Source organism: Platichthys flesus, chromosome 23, assembly GCF_949316205.1.
Source record: "Platichthys flesus chromosome 23, fPlaFle2.1, whole genome shotgun sequence".
Taxonomy (NCBI): domain Eukaryota; kingdom Metazoa; phylum Chordata; class Actinopteri; order Pleuronectiformes; family Pleuronectidae; genus Platichthys; species Platichthys flesus.
This window is the reverse complement of record NC_084967.1, coordinates 2,022,177-2,040,198: the sequence shown is the minus strand read 5'-3', so window position 1 is coordinate 2,040,198 and position 18,022 is coordinate 2,022,177. Positions and strand designations below refer to the sequence as shown.

General features: G+C 42.7%; 1 protein-coding gene across 1 annotated transcript in view; it reads right to left on the bottom strand.

Annotated features, from left to right (window-relative positions):
• Positions 1 to 1,734: 1,734 nt before the first annotated feature.
• Positions 1,735 to 18,022, bottom strand: part of LOC133949144 (protein bicaudal D homolog 1-like) — a 29,465-nt gene continuing 13,177 nt past the window's right edge. Inside the window, exons 2-11 of the mRNA XM_062383340.1 lie at positions 13,755 to 13,967; positions 13,395 to 13,547; positions 12,479 to 12,783; positions 12,189 to 12,363; positions 10,618 to 11,121; positions 10,351 to 10,529; positions 9,122 to 9,500; positions 8,512 to 8,706; positions 7,019 to 7,170; positions 1,735 to 5,946 (exon numbers count right to left, since the gene is read on the bottom strand). Coding sequence (XP_062239324.1) covers positions 4,929 to 5,946; positions 7,019 to 7,170; positions 8,512 to 8,706; positions 9,122 to 9,500; positions 10,351 to 10,529; positions 10,618 to 11,121; positions 12,189 to 12,363; positions 12,479 to 12,783; positions 13,395 to 13,547; positions 13,755 to 13,967 — 3,273 coding nt within the window. The 3' untranslated portion in view covers positions 1,735 to 4,928. The remainder of the gene's footprint in view (positions 5,947 to 7,018; positions 7,171 to 8,511; positions 8,707 to 9,121; positions 9,501 to 10,350; positions 10,530 to 10,617; positions 11,122 to 12,188; positions 12,364 to 12,478; positions 12,784 to 13,394; positions 13,548 to 13,754; positions 13,968 to 18,022) is intronic.

Genomic DNA, 18,022 nt, shown 5'->3' with positions numbered 1-18,022 from the left:
TCTCAATTAGTGCACCAGTCAAACTGCAGCCATGAAACCTTTTCCTCTGGATGGGACCTGAGAGCCAGTCAACCTTTTACTTCTTATTGCTGGTTTAAATTAAGATGACTAGTTGTTGTTATTTAGCAGGGACATGGTATGTATGAGTGTGTGTGTGAGTGTGTGTCTGTTTGGACAGAGTGGGGGTATCACAGAGAGGAGATCACACTGGCTTCCTTCTTTGACTTCAGCTGACACAAAGATTGCACCCGCACCAGATCCTTGTGTTCCTTCATTTGAATGATATTCCTGCTGACAATGATAATAGACACTAAAGATATGGGTTTTTAAAACTCAATCCATTTACCTTCTTCTTTTTATTAATAAAACATTGATCCCAAACAAACCGTCTGAGGGTGTGTTATCAGTCATCATTATGGATTACACTATTTAGACATCTTTTCTAAGGACACTTTGGTACCCAGTACGGCGGAGACTGGAATCGAAAGAACGGCCTTTTGCCACTTCCCACATCAAAATATAATATTACAGAATGGGTTGTGCAAGTAAAGTAAAAAAAAAAACACTAGTTACCTTGATTGACAATGGTCTCTTACAAATATTCTACATGATCCGACTACTACGCCCCAATTTATGAATGGTTAGTTTGAGAACATATAAAACCCACAGAAATGGATTGTTATTTTTATAAACACTGTTGCTCACTGACTTGAACACTCCCAGGACACAGAGATGCAGAAATATGTCATGAAGTGTGGCAGTTACAGTAGAGGACGTGACAGTTTGAAGTAACTGCATGTTAGTTTTTCTTGCTGCGGTAAACCAGGAGATTGGCCAGGAGTAAAAACATGATCAGTACTAAACTGTGAAAAACCCAGGAAGACCAGTGTTGTCCTTTCCAGGAACTAATGCACATTTCCTTCTGATGAGTGTACTTCCTCAAATAGTAGCTCCACTGTATAGGATACACAGCTTCTATTTGAGAGAGGCTTTGATTACCTATAAGTTCAATTAATTAATCAAGTTAATGTTCATGTTATTTTATAATCAAACCTTCCTGTATCTATTCCAAATGTAAAGCCCTCTTGTGTGTCAATGGACAGAAATTTGTTCAAGGTCCCCTCTGGAGGATTTAGGTGGATTTATTGGCAGGTATAGAAAACGATAAATGAACTAAAATTAAGAACCATTGTGGTTTTGGTACTTTTTTATAACCCCTTTATATCAACATATTTATGTCCTCTTACACCGACTCCACCGTGTTGCACCATTGTGTTTCTACGGTAGAAATAATAAACCAAATGCTGGCTCTAAAGAGGACCTTTCATGGTAGGTTCTTCTAAAGGGTGAGGGCAAATTGATCATATAGTTAATACACAGCTTCACCACGAGATGTCGTCACTAAATACTATGAACTGAACCTTCAATGGGCTTTTTAATTGTGAAACATATGCAGGTCGAGTATCTGTCATCCTAAATCCCATCTGGCTTTTGTTGGAAAGTGAAGTGGATATAACTGGTCTGAACAATAATTGACAGATATCAGGAGTTTATCTCTCCTCTGGCTTTTAGTTTTTGGGATAAGAATTGACTCCTGCATTTTATTTGAGGAAGTACAGCATCTAATTCAATTGATACACGACTGTCAGGCTGCAGAGGATGCATCTTTCCTGCTGACTGTGTAGGGAAATCAGTAGAGGGAAGGATTTACTCTGACACTGAGTGCATCTGAAACATTTTTATGCTCATACTTTCAAAAGGTACGATAACGAAATCATTGTTCAAACAGTAGCATACAGCAAATGTGCAAATGACCGCTCCTAACAATTGCACCTTGAAATCAGAATGCAGACACAGAGCCTCAGTGGGTTTAGGTAGAAAAACAATTAAGCCCATCATGGTATAGACTTTCCAAAGCAGGCAATCATTAATCTCCAAAATAAAGGTGCCTGTGAAATAAGTGTTGTCCCATGTTGCATATTAAAAAAACATGTGTCATAGGCCTAATGGTGCAAAATTATCAAAAGACAAAAGAGATCGACAGAATTAACAGGTAAGGAAACAAAGAAGACCAGTGGTGGTATGTTGTATAGGTGGAAAAAGTAAAGTATACATTGGAGAAAAATAGAAGGGGACATATGGGGAAGTATTTGGACAGCAGCGCCCTCACCAACAATATCTTCTGACAGTTATAAGATTAGACTGTCTGACAAAGCAGAGTCATTATCCACCTCACACGCTCAAAACAAAGACAGAAAAGACATATGTATTTCTAAACTGAGGTGGAGGTGAAATGAAAGCACATAAAAAGGTTTTGTGTCCAGGTTAAAGACAAACAGCCAGAGCAGGTATCTGATATTAAGCTGGGCTACACTGTGAAGGTACAGTATATACGTATATACTGTAAGGCACACACAGACACAGGGAATACGGTATCATGTATGCTGCAGTGGTTGCAACTTTGCTGTCAACTCAGATCAAATGAGAAGAACAATATCAGCTGTGAGTCTGGTACAGACGTACTAACGTGTTAGAGGTTTTTATAGAGGGACTGCTTTCATTTAGGGTCAAACTGTTAATTTTATTATTATTATTATTATTATTATTATTAAATATCCCTATTATCATTTAGATTATAAAAGTATATCAGTCTGACAGCTTAATAAGACGGATGGTCAGTTTTCCTTGTCTCTCTCTCTCTCCTCCTCCCCTCTTTTCCACGACCTTTCCTCTCTTGCCTGACCTCCCCAACCAGTCAAGGCAAATGGTAGCCCACAACGACTCTGGTTCTGCAGGGAGTTTTCCTCCACTTAATTTGTTCAGTTTCCAAGGTGCTTGCTTGTGTGGACACTGATGGTTTCTCTATAATGTTGTAGAGTCTCTACCTTGCTATGTAAAGTGCCTTAAGATAATGTCTGTTGTGATTTGGCGCTGTACAAACCAAATTTAAGGGAATTACCAAACTGCTATAGAAATATAACTCAATTTAAAAAAAATTCCAGATCCGAGAGTTATCTGTAAACTGAACACCCAGATGAAACTGATATCAGTCTTCTCATGTGACGCTGGGTAAGATGTAAAACAAGCATATTTCTTATAAACCTTGCTCTAATCTTAGGTGCAGTCTAACCTGGGAGGTCTGCAACCCCTGCAAACATGATGACATGATGCTTGTAGACGCTCTGGTTTGATTTGTTATTCATTCGGGGTCGGATGAAGTGTTTCACATTTCCTGAGTTTGGTGCAGTACCATGTTGCTTGACAAACCTCTGCAGATGGCCTCAGAGGCACGAGAGGGTGCTACATTGTTAGTGTAATGGTTTAACAGAAGTCAGACACGATGGTGTGTCAGAATAGTCTTTGATCGCCTCAGTTACAATTTGTATGAAAGATCTGTTAAGCTAAGAATCTACTTGTTTTATAAGTTTTGGAAATTAAATATGCAAGGTGTAATTTTTAAACTTACTGATATTTCATACTTTCAATTTTGACCAATGAAAAAATGGCCTCCCTCTAACTGTGCAACCCAGCTGTATGTGAAACAACTTTTTTTTTAGTAATTTGATAGTTAGTTAATGTTCTTGAGGCGTAGACTACTGCGACACACCCCAGAGCTAACTCCAAGTAATATATCTTCCCTTGTACAATGACTAGACAATGGGATTCAGCTGATCCTACACTGGTCATATGCCATGTTTGAGTGCTCTCCAACATCCTTCCTCTTTATACAGCCTGCACCTCCATCAGGTACTTTTTTCTTATGGAAGGGGGAGGAAGTCTGCGGTATAAGAGCATCCAAACGTGAGCATGCATAGCTGAGTACATGGCTATATAAGAACAAACCACTGGGTGGTGCTATAGATGGACAAAAACTGCTAGAATTGAAGCTGATGATGTGACAACCATTGAAAGACCAGGAAATGAAGAACAGTCATTGAGATGCACTGACGGATTCCTGTTGGAAAGTAGTGCTCACTTTGGCAGAGTACCCGGTGAATACCAGTGACTGGCTCATCACTCCTTTCCCGCAGCTCTTTCATCATACAGGGGTGTGTGTGAGTCTGTGTGGGATTATTAAATTGAAACCTTGAAGGAGTCGGTGCACAATGTTGGGAGGCCGAACAATGATTCACACCTGGCCGCCATACCCTTCCAATACTGGACTTTGGGAAAAACTGATTCCTCTCTAACTTTAAAAAACAATAACCCGACAACAGCGTTAACTTGATCGCAGCGATTATGTGAGGGGTATAAAAGCTGTAGGCTATCCTTTTTAGATTCCACACATCTTCAACTGCCACATAATATAATACTATGAATGCCATAATGTCAAGACTTTCAGTAAGTGTTTGTTGTTATCTCCATTTGTACCATTCACTTCTCTCCCCACCTGTGAGTGTGACCTGTCAGAACAAGTATAAACACTTTGTGCAACCTACCTAATTGGAGTCATACTAAACGTTTATGCATCCAAGTACAAAACAGTATACACTGAATTTCAAGGACAGTGTGGTGTCATGGCCCTCATTGGAAGCTATGAAAGTGTCCTCCAAATGTCCATTCAATGTCTGAATGTCTCTGTGTCTCACCATGCATGTGTTGTCTCAACCTGAAGAACCTGAACACTAAAAACTCCAATTAAAAAGTCTCTTTTGACGCCCTCCTGTGGACCAATCAGCAGTCTCAGAATAAAAGGAAGGCGCTTGTGCTCCTTATGTCAAATCCCTGAGCAAAGTCACAGAACATTCAGAACCCATTGGCCAAGGCTTAGGCACAGGAAAACAGGGACTGGCAAACAGGAAACCACTCTGTCCTCCTCTCTGTGAGCCCCCAACCTCTCAGGTGAAGAAAAGAGAGGAATGATGGGAGTTTTCGGTGTCAATAAAGGCTGAAAAAGGCATATAGTATAAAGGATTCAGAGTAGGGGGTCAATGCCGGGGCCGGTAAGAACTGTTGTATCTGGGGTACAGGGGTGTGTAGTGGCTAGAGTGGCTGTGGGAGGTGGAGGTGCTAGAGGTGAGATAGGGGCTAGAGGGCATGAAAGCAGAGGAGGAGCTGTAATAGGAAGGGGAGTAGCTGTGGGAGGAAGAAGGGGAGTAAGGGGAGGGCGAAGAATGAGAGTATTGGGCAGAAGAGCGAGTCAGGCTAGTGAGGGGTCGAGTTCGGGGAGTGGGGCTCCATGTGGAGCGCCTGAGACCAACAAGAGGGGAACGATATGGAGATGAGGGGGCAGATCCTAACGGGGTGGGCCTGGTGGTGGTGGTAGACGGGGGAGAGGTGTATGTGTCTGAGGTGTAGTGCCTCGAGACTGTAGAGCCTAAGCCACGGGGCAGAGTAGGGGAGATGTTGACATTGAAACTTTGGGAGTCGACCACAACAGTTCGCACCCCCAGGGTCCACTGGGAGGAAGCCAGCCTTAGAGGGGTTGAGGGTGGGGTCCGTGTCGAGGTAGAAGAGGGGGCCTCAAGGAATGGGGGGGTCTCTGATGCTACAAGACCAGCCAGTGAGCTGATCATTGCTGATGATGGACTGCGAGGAGGTATGTGTGAGGTAGGGGAGGTAAGAGGTGAAGCCAGAGCTGCACTGATCATGGACTGACAAAAAGACAAAGTGGAATCATCAGGAACAATTGACGAAGAACTATTAAGGCCGGAAGCGAGGAGGCTGCCAGGGCCAAAGGATGAAGTAAAGCCTTGGGCTAGGTTGGAGGCCGAAGTCGAGGATGGGGGACTTACTTTGGGGGTGCTGGTCCTCCCACGGGTCAGCCTTCCCCCACGGGTGCGGTGGGTCTGCTCTTGATCGAAAGCTAAATCCTCCAGGCGCTGGGTGAGGGCCAGTTTCTGCTGGATGGCCATTCGGAGGAGGGAGTTCAGAGTCTTCTTCTCATCCTCGGCGGCAGCCAACTGTCTCTGCATCTCATCCAGTTGGATCACATACTCGTCACACCTGATGAGAGTAATCAGGAGGTCGAAGAGGGGACAAATTGAAAGAGAGATTGAATCACGGGAATCACTGTGTCCAGCCAAGAAACAGACCTGAGAACATCTTTATCTAATGCGAGTCAATAAGCTTATCTCTATACTGTCAACCTCATTAACCCCTTAACGATGAATGTCGCGAATTTGCCTCAAACCCCATTCCGGTCTTAATGCCGCCGAAGCGACGATTGTGCCTGATGGTGCAAATACTACACATACTAAGGAAGATATTGGAAGCGCTCTGCCGCCATCTAGTGGTCGGAGTGGAAAATGCATACTAACCCCTTGGGACTGTGCAGCAAAGTTATTTTGAGGTATTAAGCTGTATTTTAAATACTGTGATGATGGAACAGCAATGATTGTACAGAAACATATGTTGTTATTCAATTTCAATCAAAAGAAATATCAATCTATATACCAGAGACTGGAAAATGTGTTAAATTAAGGTTATGCCGCTAATTTGCGTCATACAATAATTGTATATCGACTGTAAATGCTATATTGAAATTAACAATCTCCACTTAATTTTGCATCTGTATGACAGTCAAAAACACAAATAATATTTTTTCATATAATTTGAAATTAATTCAGGCAAAAGGGGTTAAGAAAGTTTGTGGACTGTTAGTTCGGGAGACAATGTAACCAACTTATCACAGATGCTTTGATATTACAACATTATTGAGGCAAAATTGATTGTCCTTTTTAACACGTGGGGGCAGAGAAGGTCAAAAACATGCATAACAGACAGATCTTATAGATTCAGGGTAACTATAGTTTTTGGGTTACATTTCTGGCCAAATAATACCACTTATATAAGACATCCAATCTTTAGTCTTAGACCTGTTTTTGTCTGTGGAAACCCCAAAATACAGCAAATAGAATAGAGGACCCTACTTGAAAACATGCCTAATAGAAACTGCTCTGTGGCTGCAACCAACACTGTTCACATTGGGAGTGTAGTGAATGTAGTCATCAGTCTTGAATCTAAGAATGGGAGTAGCATTGGGAGTAAACTTTTTTTCTTATAGCTGGTCTCTGACCTGGTTGCGAACAGGGCTCGCAGAGAGGAGAAAGTAGCAGCATCCTCCTTCAGCGCCTTCAACTCGTTCCTCAACTTCATCATGGTGGAGGTCACCATGGACTTCTCGGCCTCATACTTACCTTTAAGGTTGGCAAGAGCCCCTTCTGCTGTCTGGAAGAACACACATCACACATTTCAAAAATTGTTTTATAATGTGTTTTTCTTTCATTTTTTTCCAGAAATTACTTTAAATATTTGAATGCACTGTTGAAAAACCATTTCTTGAATTAATTTAAATGTGTACTTGCAGATCTTAATTTTGAAAAAAAGCAAAGGGGCTCCTGGGGCAATTTTCAAATCAGTTTTTTGTTATTACTTATTTATTATTATGACATGTCATGTGGCTGACGCTTTTGTCCAAAGCGACTTACAATTATTACACTCAACATTTATGAGGGGCCATTTAGAGGTTCAGTATCTTGCCAAGGACACTACGGCATGCAGATGGGGAAGAGTGGGATTTGAACCGCCCAGCGACAGCGTCACCCTGATTTTAACGAACAATGGCGCCAACAAACTGGTCAAAGTATGGAAAACAATACAACAAAAATTGGAAGAAGGAAAAATAACTTCAAGAATGGATATGACCAGTTTTCAGGGATGAAAGTGAAGATCTGGTCGGATAATAAAAACATAAACATGATATAGTTCATCGTATTTTAACACGTATATGTACAATAAATATTTCAATACTTGGCTTGTTTTTTAAGCTGCGTTTGCTTATTTGTTGCACGTGATTTGGCAACACTGACACCTACTCTTCAACTGAAACTACAGTAATATATGGATGACAGGACTCATTTACAAGAATGTAGGTTATATCCACATCATTGAAAGTGTTGTGGTTGACATTTTCTCAGTGGATAAATTTAGCTCTGGTCTCGACTTTGAATCCACACATGCTCAAGGGTAGAAAACATATAAAACAGGAAATATAAAGTAATTGCAATGGGGGATAGGTTTGGCACAGCCCAGTGAGTCCTTCAATCAACCTTATTGGGTTATATGTCTTAGGAAAGTGTAGACCAATAAAAACTTGGAGCATAAACTGTTTGAAATCCAAAGCCAGCTGGCAGTTTTTTTTGTGTAAAGCCGTTACCCATTAAAATGTCTGTGCAAATATCTGGTTTGGTAATAAATGTACAACAATGCGTCAAAGTCAGCTCCAAGTAAAGACTGGAATTCACTGACATTACTCACAACCAATCAAACAAAAAACATTGAATCACCAACAGCTTCAGTTCAAATTTGCGACATTATTTGTCTATAGCTTGTAATATGAAACTAGTAATAAATAATGGTGTGAATGGTTGGATGGATGGATGGATGGGTGGAGGGATAGAGGGATGGATGATCAATTGACGTGATAGACACCTGGACAGAGCTACCAGCAAACTGCAGGCACATAATTCAGCTCTCCACTTCTAAGACCTCTAGCGACTGTTCCCTCACCTGCTTGTTAGCCTTCAACACCAGTCTGAGGGTGGCTATCTGCTCTCTCTTGGTGCTCAGCAAAGACTTGAGCTTCAGGATCTCCTCCATGCAGCTCTCCTTGTCCTTGTCCATCAGAGGGGCCAGTTCCCTGGCTGCAGCTCTCTGTCTGGACAGCTGCAGAGACTGGTCAACGGCCTGCTGGAGGTGCTTCACCTGGGGGAGAAGAGGAGGTGAGGATGGGAAACGAGGTTAACAGGAGAAGAGTTAAGAGGATATAACGTGGCTACGTTTGGGGATGAATTTGGCCAAAGGGAGGGGTTTAATCTGTGGGCAAATAGAAGTCGGCAGTGATGGATGAAAAGGAGAGTAGGAAGGACTGAAAAAGGGTTGTTAGTTTTCTAGGGGTGTCGAGGGAGAGGTAAGACGGGGGAAAGTTAGGAGAAACAGGTAGGATAAGGAATCCGGAGGGAAGGGGAAAGAAAAATCAAAAAGAAGGAATGTCGCATTTGAAGTAGCTGAAGGTGATTCTGAAACTCAAGCAAAATAGTGGACACAAAAGTTATAGAGAAGAGAGTAAAGGAAGGACAAAGGGAGTTCCAGCAACACCAACGCCAGCACTGTGTTCTACCTGGTCTCTGATGATGGCGTTGAGGTTGTAGATGTTCATTGGCTCCTTGCGCAGCTCACTGGCCGGCTCCAGCGCAGGCGATGATGATGACGATGACGATGAAGAGGCACTGATACTGGGTGAGCGGGTAGGAGGTGTGCAGGCTCGCGGGTTCTGCTCAGATGGGACTTGGAGACCTTCCTTCTCCTCCCCTCCACCCTCTCTACACAGGAGCTCTTTGGATGGAGACTCCGAGGGACTCCTCGACTCCCCGGGATTCGAGGTTGCAGATGCAACAGCGGCCAGCCGCCTTGCGAGGCGTGGTGTGAGAAGAACCTTGCTGTTGTCCAAGGACATGGCTTTGAGACTGGCAGCGACGCCCCTCAGTCCTCTGCCTTGTCTATAAGAACAAACAGAATGAATAAGATCAACTAATGTGTTCATGGTGTCTGCCGAAGATAAGCACTTTTGAGACTGTCTCTTCCTGTTGTAAGACTAACCAGGTTTCCGCTGTGGTGAAATGCTCTCAAGTGCTTTTACCCTGCTAGTGGAAGCCGGCAAAGATATTTTGAGAGGTCGACGATGAGGTCTTCCTACAAATTTCTCAGTAACTCCATTATCAAAATCATAAAGCACCTACAGGATGAATCAATCAAATGCACACACGAACAGAGGCCACGTGGGTCACCATGTAAGATTTCTATAAATCAGCTTTAGACAAAGTGAGGATATTCTGTTGCTAGTAGCCTTGGCTTTGGAGGAATATCTCATAATGGATTGGGTGGCAGTTACCAGACAGACATAAACTCAAAAATTCAATTTGACGTAAGGGTGGACTATGAATACCATGGAATTTGTGCTTATGGGTGTTTATTGATGTAGAAAGAAAGTTGCGAGTACTGTTGGTGGACTCAAGAGGTGGACAAAGCTGTCCACCTCCAGGAGGTTCTAGTGGCTTTTTATCAATTTTTGCAAAAGCCTTCAAGCTGACTCAATAGAAGTGGTGTGGGGGTTTCCTCAGGCAATTTTAAGCAAGGTCAGACAACTGCATTCATTTTCATTCCCAAATAAGAATGTGAGTACAGTCATTATACAGTCAGAAAATCTAAAATGACATAACCCAACGAAATTGTGTAAGTGAATATTCTCAGTTGTGACCAGGAATTGTTGTATATAGTTTGGACTAAATTTAGATTTCATCTGTGAACTAATATGTCCTCAGTCACTGTGATCTAACCCAGCAGACAGACCTGTAGTAGTCCAGCATGACACGGTTGGGCGTCTCGTTGTTGCACAGACAGACGTGATGGTAGAGCTGTGCAAGCTCCTCACTCAGCGTCACCAGCTCATCCTGGGCTGCGTTCAGTGCCCCCCGGCTCTCACTGGCTCCTGACTGAGCTGCCTGCAACTCCGACTCCAGACTAGAAATCTGAGAAATGAGGACAGAAGAAGAAATCATTCATCTCTGGTATCGATATCTCATTCAGACACAGACTGTCTCAGTCTGTCAGGGTTACCTTCTCGCGTCCCTCCCGGCAGCTCTTCTCCAACGAAGCGACCTGCCGCTCCAGCTTCTGGTGCTGGCTGCTTCGATTCGGCCTCTCCCCTCCTCCCTCCCCACACTGTGCCAGTCTCTCTCTGAAGACCTTCAGCTCCGCCTTTAGTTCCACCACCTCAGTCACAGCAACACGATACTTGCACTGCAGGATCTCCAGACCCGGCGTTTGGTAGGAAAATAACTGACTTTTGTTCAGTGTCTCACTCTTATAGTCCTCTATGTCCCCTTCTCCTTCAGCCTCTTCATCATCTCTGCTGAGGTTCTCAGGGTTCAGCTGAGAGGTCACACTGCTCTGGGCTTCCTGGTTGAGCTTGGCCCTGCGATGCAGACGGCGGAGGGCGGTGACCTTCTGGCTAAGACGGAGGGTCTTTTCATACTGCTCCGTCAGGGCCCCCTGGGTGTGTTGGAGCTGGGTCTGGGATTCCTCCAGACTCGCCATCAGTGCTACCTTCTCACGTTCAACCTTAGGGGGGAAACATTATGGGACAGATACTTGTATTTTGTATGATCTCATATGTTTCATATCTTCTTCAAATAAACATATCATACAACAAATCAAATTTAGACTTCATGTTAAATTGGCAACCCTCAATTAACAGCCAAATAAGGTGGACAAATCATCATCTTTAAACATAGAGTAATCTCTTGTTTTGAAAGGCAATATTCCAAGTTTCAGATAAAAGTAAATAGATAGGGACGATCTACTGCTGGGACCGGGTCTACACCAAATAGGTTGTGCTCAGTTCATGGATTAACTAGAACTATCCTAACCTCCTGCATGACTCATCAGATCTCGCCCAACCACTGGAACCAGTCTGATGCTCTCAGGTTTACATTGCATGTTAAAGAGTAAGCAGTCCATGTCCTCCTGGGTGTGAAGAAACAGTACTATTGCACAAAAAAGGTGATTCACTAACACAAACATAAGTAGCCAGGACATCAGGAGAAGCTGCAGTGAAAACACATCCACCAGAGAGTGGTCGATAGTGTAGTGTGTCACAGCAGAGATATAAATAAGCTCTTCTGCAGCCCAGCCCCATGGAGAGGCCGCAGACAGCACACACACACACAGACACACAAAAACATACACACACACACATGGATGTTCACATTAAAATCATACACAGCTCTGTGTTGACGTAAACATGATTTGATTGACTAATTCACAAACTAACTGTTAAATGTTCTGGGAAAAACCCTGAGATTTTCTGATGGTGTGAGAGAAAGGTGTTGGGAAGGAAAACAGGAAGGACTGAGAGACAGGAAGAGAGGAGGGGGGAGGATGAGAGGCAGGGTGCTTTACGCAGTGGGGATACTGTGTGTCAGCATGGTTTTATAATACATTATTCAAAAGCTTCTTTTTTTCTTTAGGAGAAGACAGCTGCTTGTAAATGAACCCAGCAGAAGCTAAAAATAAATTAAAAACTCCGGAAATATCAGTGTCACCACCGTCGGTATTGGTGTGTTGTTTTTCTTTCACACTGTAATCCGAACTTCCATTCTGCAGGACTGATCAGAAAACAGACTCACGGCCATTATGTGCTGCTTGAGCTTCTGGATCTCTGTCAGGTTCATCTCACTGTAGAGGTCCGACGTCGTCACTCCCTCAGCTTTGCGACCCGGCCCTCTGCACTCTCCGTTAGGCCTGGCCCCCAGCGCTGCCGCGGTCCCTGCTGCGGTCCCGCCCTGAAGGTGGCCATTACATCTGTCACAGCAGATTAGAGCGTGTCATTAAAGTGAACTTTGTTTCCCTCACACCAAGTAGAGGATTATAGTAATTAGTTTTTGTTAGTTTCCACATGCGTGTGGGCAATATCCACCTTGTTGGCTCCTCTGCGTTTGGGGACAGCAGAGTTGTCGGGGTTGCGGTGCCACTCGGCGGGGCCGAGATGAACGTCAGGTGGGCACTGCCGGTGAAGGCCACGTCACACATGCTGAGGTGGTGCACCAGCTCCCTGCGCAGGTGGTTCTTCTGCTCTCGCTCACTCTTCAGGGACTCCAGAGACTCCTCCAGCTGCGTATCAGAGATGTCCTTCAAACGCAGCGCGTCCTGCAGCTGGCTGTTGAGGAGTTCAGTCTCCTCCTCCAAGACCTTAATCTCGTGCTTCAGGCCTTCATACTCCACCTGTAATTTGAGAAATTGGAAAAAAACTAATATTGAGTGTAAAATGAAACAACTGCATCTCGCTTCCATACATGCAAAGATCAGTGTAGTGCTGCAACAAATGTCTGTTTTCATTATTGACTAGTCAGCCAATTATTTTCTTGATTGTTCTGTTAATCTTTCAACCTCATTTTTTCGCCAATCAAAATAGACAGAAGGTCTCCATTCAACTACAGTCAAAATTATTAATATCTATCAAAATACAGTGGTTTAAAATAGTTATTTTTCAAATCATGTTTTCATCCCAGGTTTTGAGTGTAGGCAGCAAAGATCTACAACATTATTAACTGTGTATGAAGAGGTCTGCATACTTCATTTTCTTTCAATTGACTAATCAATGATTTAATGTGTGTGGAAGAGCTGCGTCAGATTGAGGTGTTGATGTTTGAATGAAGTGTCGTCCCTCAGACAGAACTGCATGATTGTGTCACAGGAGTAGCACTGAGTCATTATGATTTACATTGTCAGTGTATCTGCATATAATGTAAGGGACTTAAAAAAGCAAGAACTCATGTTCCACCACTGAACCACTGGACTATTGTCTTCTGTCCATGTGTCTGAATCATCTGTACCTGGTTCTGTTTGAGGGTTGACACCAGCTTCTGCAGAGAGATGTTCTCCTCCTCCAGCTCAGTGTAGTCCTGGAGCAGCCGCGCATCTCGGAGCTTGTACTCCCTGATCTCCTCCCTCATGCGGCTGCGCTGCAGCTCCAACATTTCATTACTCTGCGGAGACAAGACGAGAGCTGAAGCTGCACATGGCCAACGCAAGAAAACTACTGAATTAAACACCAAAGTGGTGGAGTTTCCATAGAAAGATAGTGTTCTTCCATAGGAAACCATGCAGTCAGCTAAATACCTTTGAGCCACTTCCTTTTGTTTCCATGAAAGAACACACTTTGATGATATTATGTATTTGCTGCTGTACAGTACCTCCCTGAGCTCCTGCAGCAGGGTGCTCAGATGCTCGTTGTCAGCCTGAGCGTTGGAGGCAGCGGTCCGGCTGCGCTTCAGCTCGGACTGCAGCTCCAGGATGCGGCCCACGTAGTAGGCCTCCTTGGTGGCAGACTCCTGCAGCAGCGTCTCCTCGTTGTTCTCCCCATCCTCGGCCACCTTACGCTGGGTGGAGTAGGCATGGCCAAAGGCCTGGAAGGAGGCAGGAGAGGAACGAGTGAGTTCTCCAACATGATCAGGTGATTCATTCATAAAGCCATGATAAGAAACTTTCTCTAAAGGGCAAAAGAAAAAAATGCTAAAGTTCAATGTTGAAAAGAAAATGTTTTATTTGACAAATAAATAAAGTGCCTGCCACTGAAAACATGTTTTTTTTCTGTCAGGTCAAAACATAATTATACGCTTAGTGATATACTATGAATTATTTTTGTCACACTGATGAAATCCTTTTATCTTACAAATTCCATTATGTGGCCATCATAAGATATGAAAGCTCTGAGAGTCAGTAAGTGCTGAACAGAAATCAGCTAACAAAATATTCCACTCAAAGATAATGAGGCAAAGAAAGTGGGCCGGATAAATGAGTGAAATGAGCATCTTGACATCCATTCATTTATTATTCAGATTAGTTTGCTGATTTTAAGATAAATATATTTGATATTTGGTGGGAAACAAATCTGTACAAACAGACATTTTTCATGTCTGTTTAAATAAATCGGACATGTACAGTATTTAACTCCTGCGACATTACGTGGCTTAAACGCTGGAACAAAGTTGCTCTGCTCTTCTGGCTGCATCTTCTTCCATGTGAGCCCACTGGTCTGCTCTTAGCTTCCTCTTCACTCCTTTGAGCTTAATCATGAATCTGACTTGGTTTCCATTACTTTAGTTTTTAGGACTTTTGGTTGCTGCTTGTGATCTATTGTTTCCCTTTCTTATGTTTAGCTTTTCCTACAGTCTTTGCTACTTTCAAACTATATCATCCTGCTTTGTTCCCTCTATGTGTTGATTTCCCCTGGGTCTTAGTGGAGAGTTGTCATCTTTTTCACTGTCCAGAGGTCGGAGAACCAGGGCTGTTCTCTGTCCTTCTGTTCATCGATGCATGAATCGCTGCGCACTCTGAGGTGAGCTTACTTACGGGATTAATGAACCTTCACTGCCAACTCAACCCAATCCCGACTGCTGTTGGCCTTATCAACAAGGCCCTGGACCCCATCACTGCACTGCACTGCACCAATGTCCCCACCTGTCACTGTCACACTTTCCATGAACATACGGATCATACTGTACTTCAAATATTAAATATCTATCGTTTATATTGCATAATCACTTTCTAGTGATTGCAACATATTGCACATCCATTTTCTAGTGGTTATCATACTTTTATATTTCCTACTGATTTCTATTTGTATATTTACTTGAATAAATACCCCACAGCAAATTTTGTAAACCAACTGGGTAATAAACCCTGATTCTGCAAAAATTACTCTATGTATTTTGTCCATATATAGCTGGATACTCTCGTGGCAAAAATCACGGAGACATTTTACAGATATTGAAGTCAGGAGGTGGACTGAAGTGAATATGCTGGTTACAGTGGTGATGTGTGTTTACCTCATCTTCAGGGTTTCAGGTTTTGCTGGAATAAATGTATAGAGAAGTATTCAACTCAGATTCTGTTCAAAATAATTGTTTACTTTTGTTAAATGTTGCTGCATTTACAGTACATACCTAAAACTAAAAGTTTAGTTTTATTTGGGTTTTCACCGTAATGGTCAAATCCCCTTTGTCTTTTATCCTCTGTCGACTATAACAACCAAAGTGGTTTTCAGACATGACCTCCAGAGGATGTGCATGGATTAGAAGGCTGGACGTCAGTGCATGTCTGAAAGCAGCTTTAGAGAACAAAACTTCTATGCAATTTTACTGTTTTGGTTCACTGTCAGGATTCTCATCAGCAGCAGCAGGGAGCAGGTTTCACTCAGGAAGCTCTGCTATATCTGCATCAGAACCATGTAAAGAGACAGACAATATTGAGAGACTGACTGGTGACAACATAGTGGAACAATCAGCAGTTAAGAGACAGATATTAGGAAGTACTGGAGACCAAACCCCAAAAACGGTTGCATTGGGTACATTGTATATATATACATACATTAGCCAGAGGCCTTCCCCAGCAAACCTGGAACAGCTACCCAGAGCACATTAATGTGTATATATACATTAGGTATACTCAGAGATGATTTGTTGTGTCCAATAACTTATATGGATGAGCTACAAATAGAAAAGGAAGTCCTCTTTTTAAATGGCAGTCATTTTCTGCCTTTCAAGCTTTCATGTTGTTTTCAATCGGCTCAACTTGTCAGCCGAAAGTCTCCATTTGTGATCTCAGCTATGATGGACATAAAAAAAGATTTCATTTGATGGCAACCATAAACATCAAGCTGGGAGCATTTAAACCACAGCAGGAAATAGGGTGATTTGATTTGACATTATATTGGTGCACACCTCATCCATGTCAGCCCATTACAGACAACAATAACAGAATGACCTACAACTGACACACCCATTCAACTGCTGTACATCAGATAGAGAGGATGCACCACAGGAACGTGGCTAGAGAGATAGACAAGATGCTACATAGAATAAATCCTGTCATCAAACAGCTATTTACACAATTTTGTTCTGGAAAAATAATCTAAATGTAAGATATTAGCTCCTTGGCGACTGTTATAGGCCCTGACACTGGGCCATGAGAGGTGAAGGCTTAATTTCCTGCAGACTGGCGGAAAGCCTTGTGGGCAAACTTCTCCCACGTTTATGAACAGCAGAGAGGACAGGAGGGAGCAGGACCTCTGGCTACATCAACACAAAGTCTGAAAAACCATCCTGCAGGATAGTGCGAAGGTATGACCGTGTGTATTTGCACTTTAGAAAGTTACTGCAGAGAAACAATCAGAAAAGGAACATTTTGTCTCATATGCACTGCTGCTTTGTTTTCGCTAACGCTCCATTTCTTCATTTGTTCTCTGGCTCGCTTCACCACCTCTGCTCCCTCTCACTCTCATTTAAAGAGTTTCTATAAATTACAGTGGTTAATTTTTCGCTAATCTGTGAGGCGAATCAGTCTCTCGAAGCAAATTCGATCCTCAGGTGAAAAGTGTAACGTTCTGTAATCAATCTCAATGTACATCTTTAGCTCTGGGACCAGAGGTCATAGTCAAAGATATTGCAAGAGGTTTTTAATTTTTTGCTTTTTTAGATAATTTAACAAATGAAACTGAGTTGTGTCACCCAAATGAACCACTTGAAATAAGGTCACCCCTAGCTTCTCTGGTGAGATGAGGGATTATTACTTATGAAGGTATCTCCATTTTCTAACTTGACTCTGCAATAGAGAGACAAGCTAACGTTTATATTGGTCAGAAAATGATGCCCAAACATATGATGTCGTACGATAAGTGAGTCCGAAACATATTTTTCCTGTTATCTCTGCATCCAATAGGACTATAGACACAACGTAAAGCTTATATGATTCAAAAAGGAAGAAGATATATTATGTCATATTGTGCTTTAACACATTCACTTTTGGAAACAATAAGATTAGAGATACATTTCACAGCTTATCCAATAATTTGTCATCAATCAATCAATCAAATTGTATCCACAAATCACAATTAGTCTGATTGGGTTTCAGAGGGTGCAACACCTTTAAGGAAAAACATAGATATACGTATGTGAGGGATCCCTCTCCCAAAATGGACATACTATAAATATAAATTACATGTCTGACTGAAGTATGCAGCATGAGATGCTCAATTTGGTCTTGTTCTCTGCCTCAGGCCTGACATCCTATCTCGCTGGGTGAAGTCTTTAAATCTGTGACACCATTGGATAACTGCATATTTATTTAAAAGTTTAAAAGTTTGAACTGGCCAGTAGAGATATGTTGATCTGCTGTTTGCCTCTACTGCCGCTCTGAGACCAGTTTCCTAGTTAGTTGACATTGTGCTTCACTGCCAACTCTGACTTCATCCTGTCTCAGACTGAAAGAGACAAGGACCAGCAAAAAACGCTGACGGAGAGAGAGAAGACAGGGACAGACAAACAGAGCCAGAGAGGCAGAACAGCGTCCAAGTAGTTCCCTGTGACGGGAGACACTGGGCTCACAGGATAGGAATTCTTATTCTAAAAGAGCCACAAAAAGACATTTTCATCATGTCCCAAACCTTTGTCTCGCTCTATTT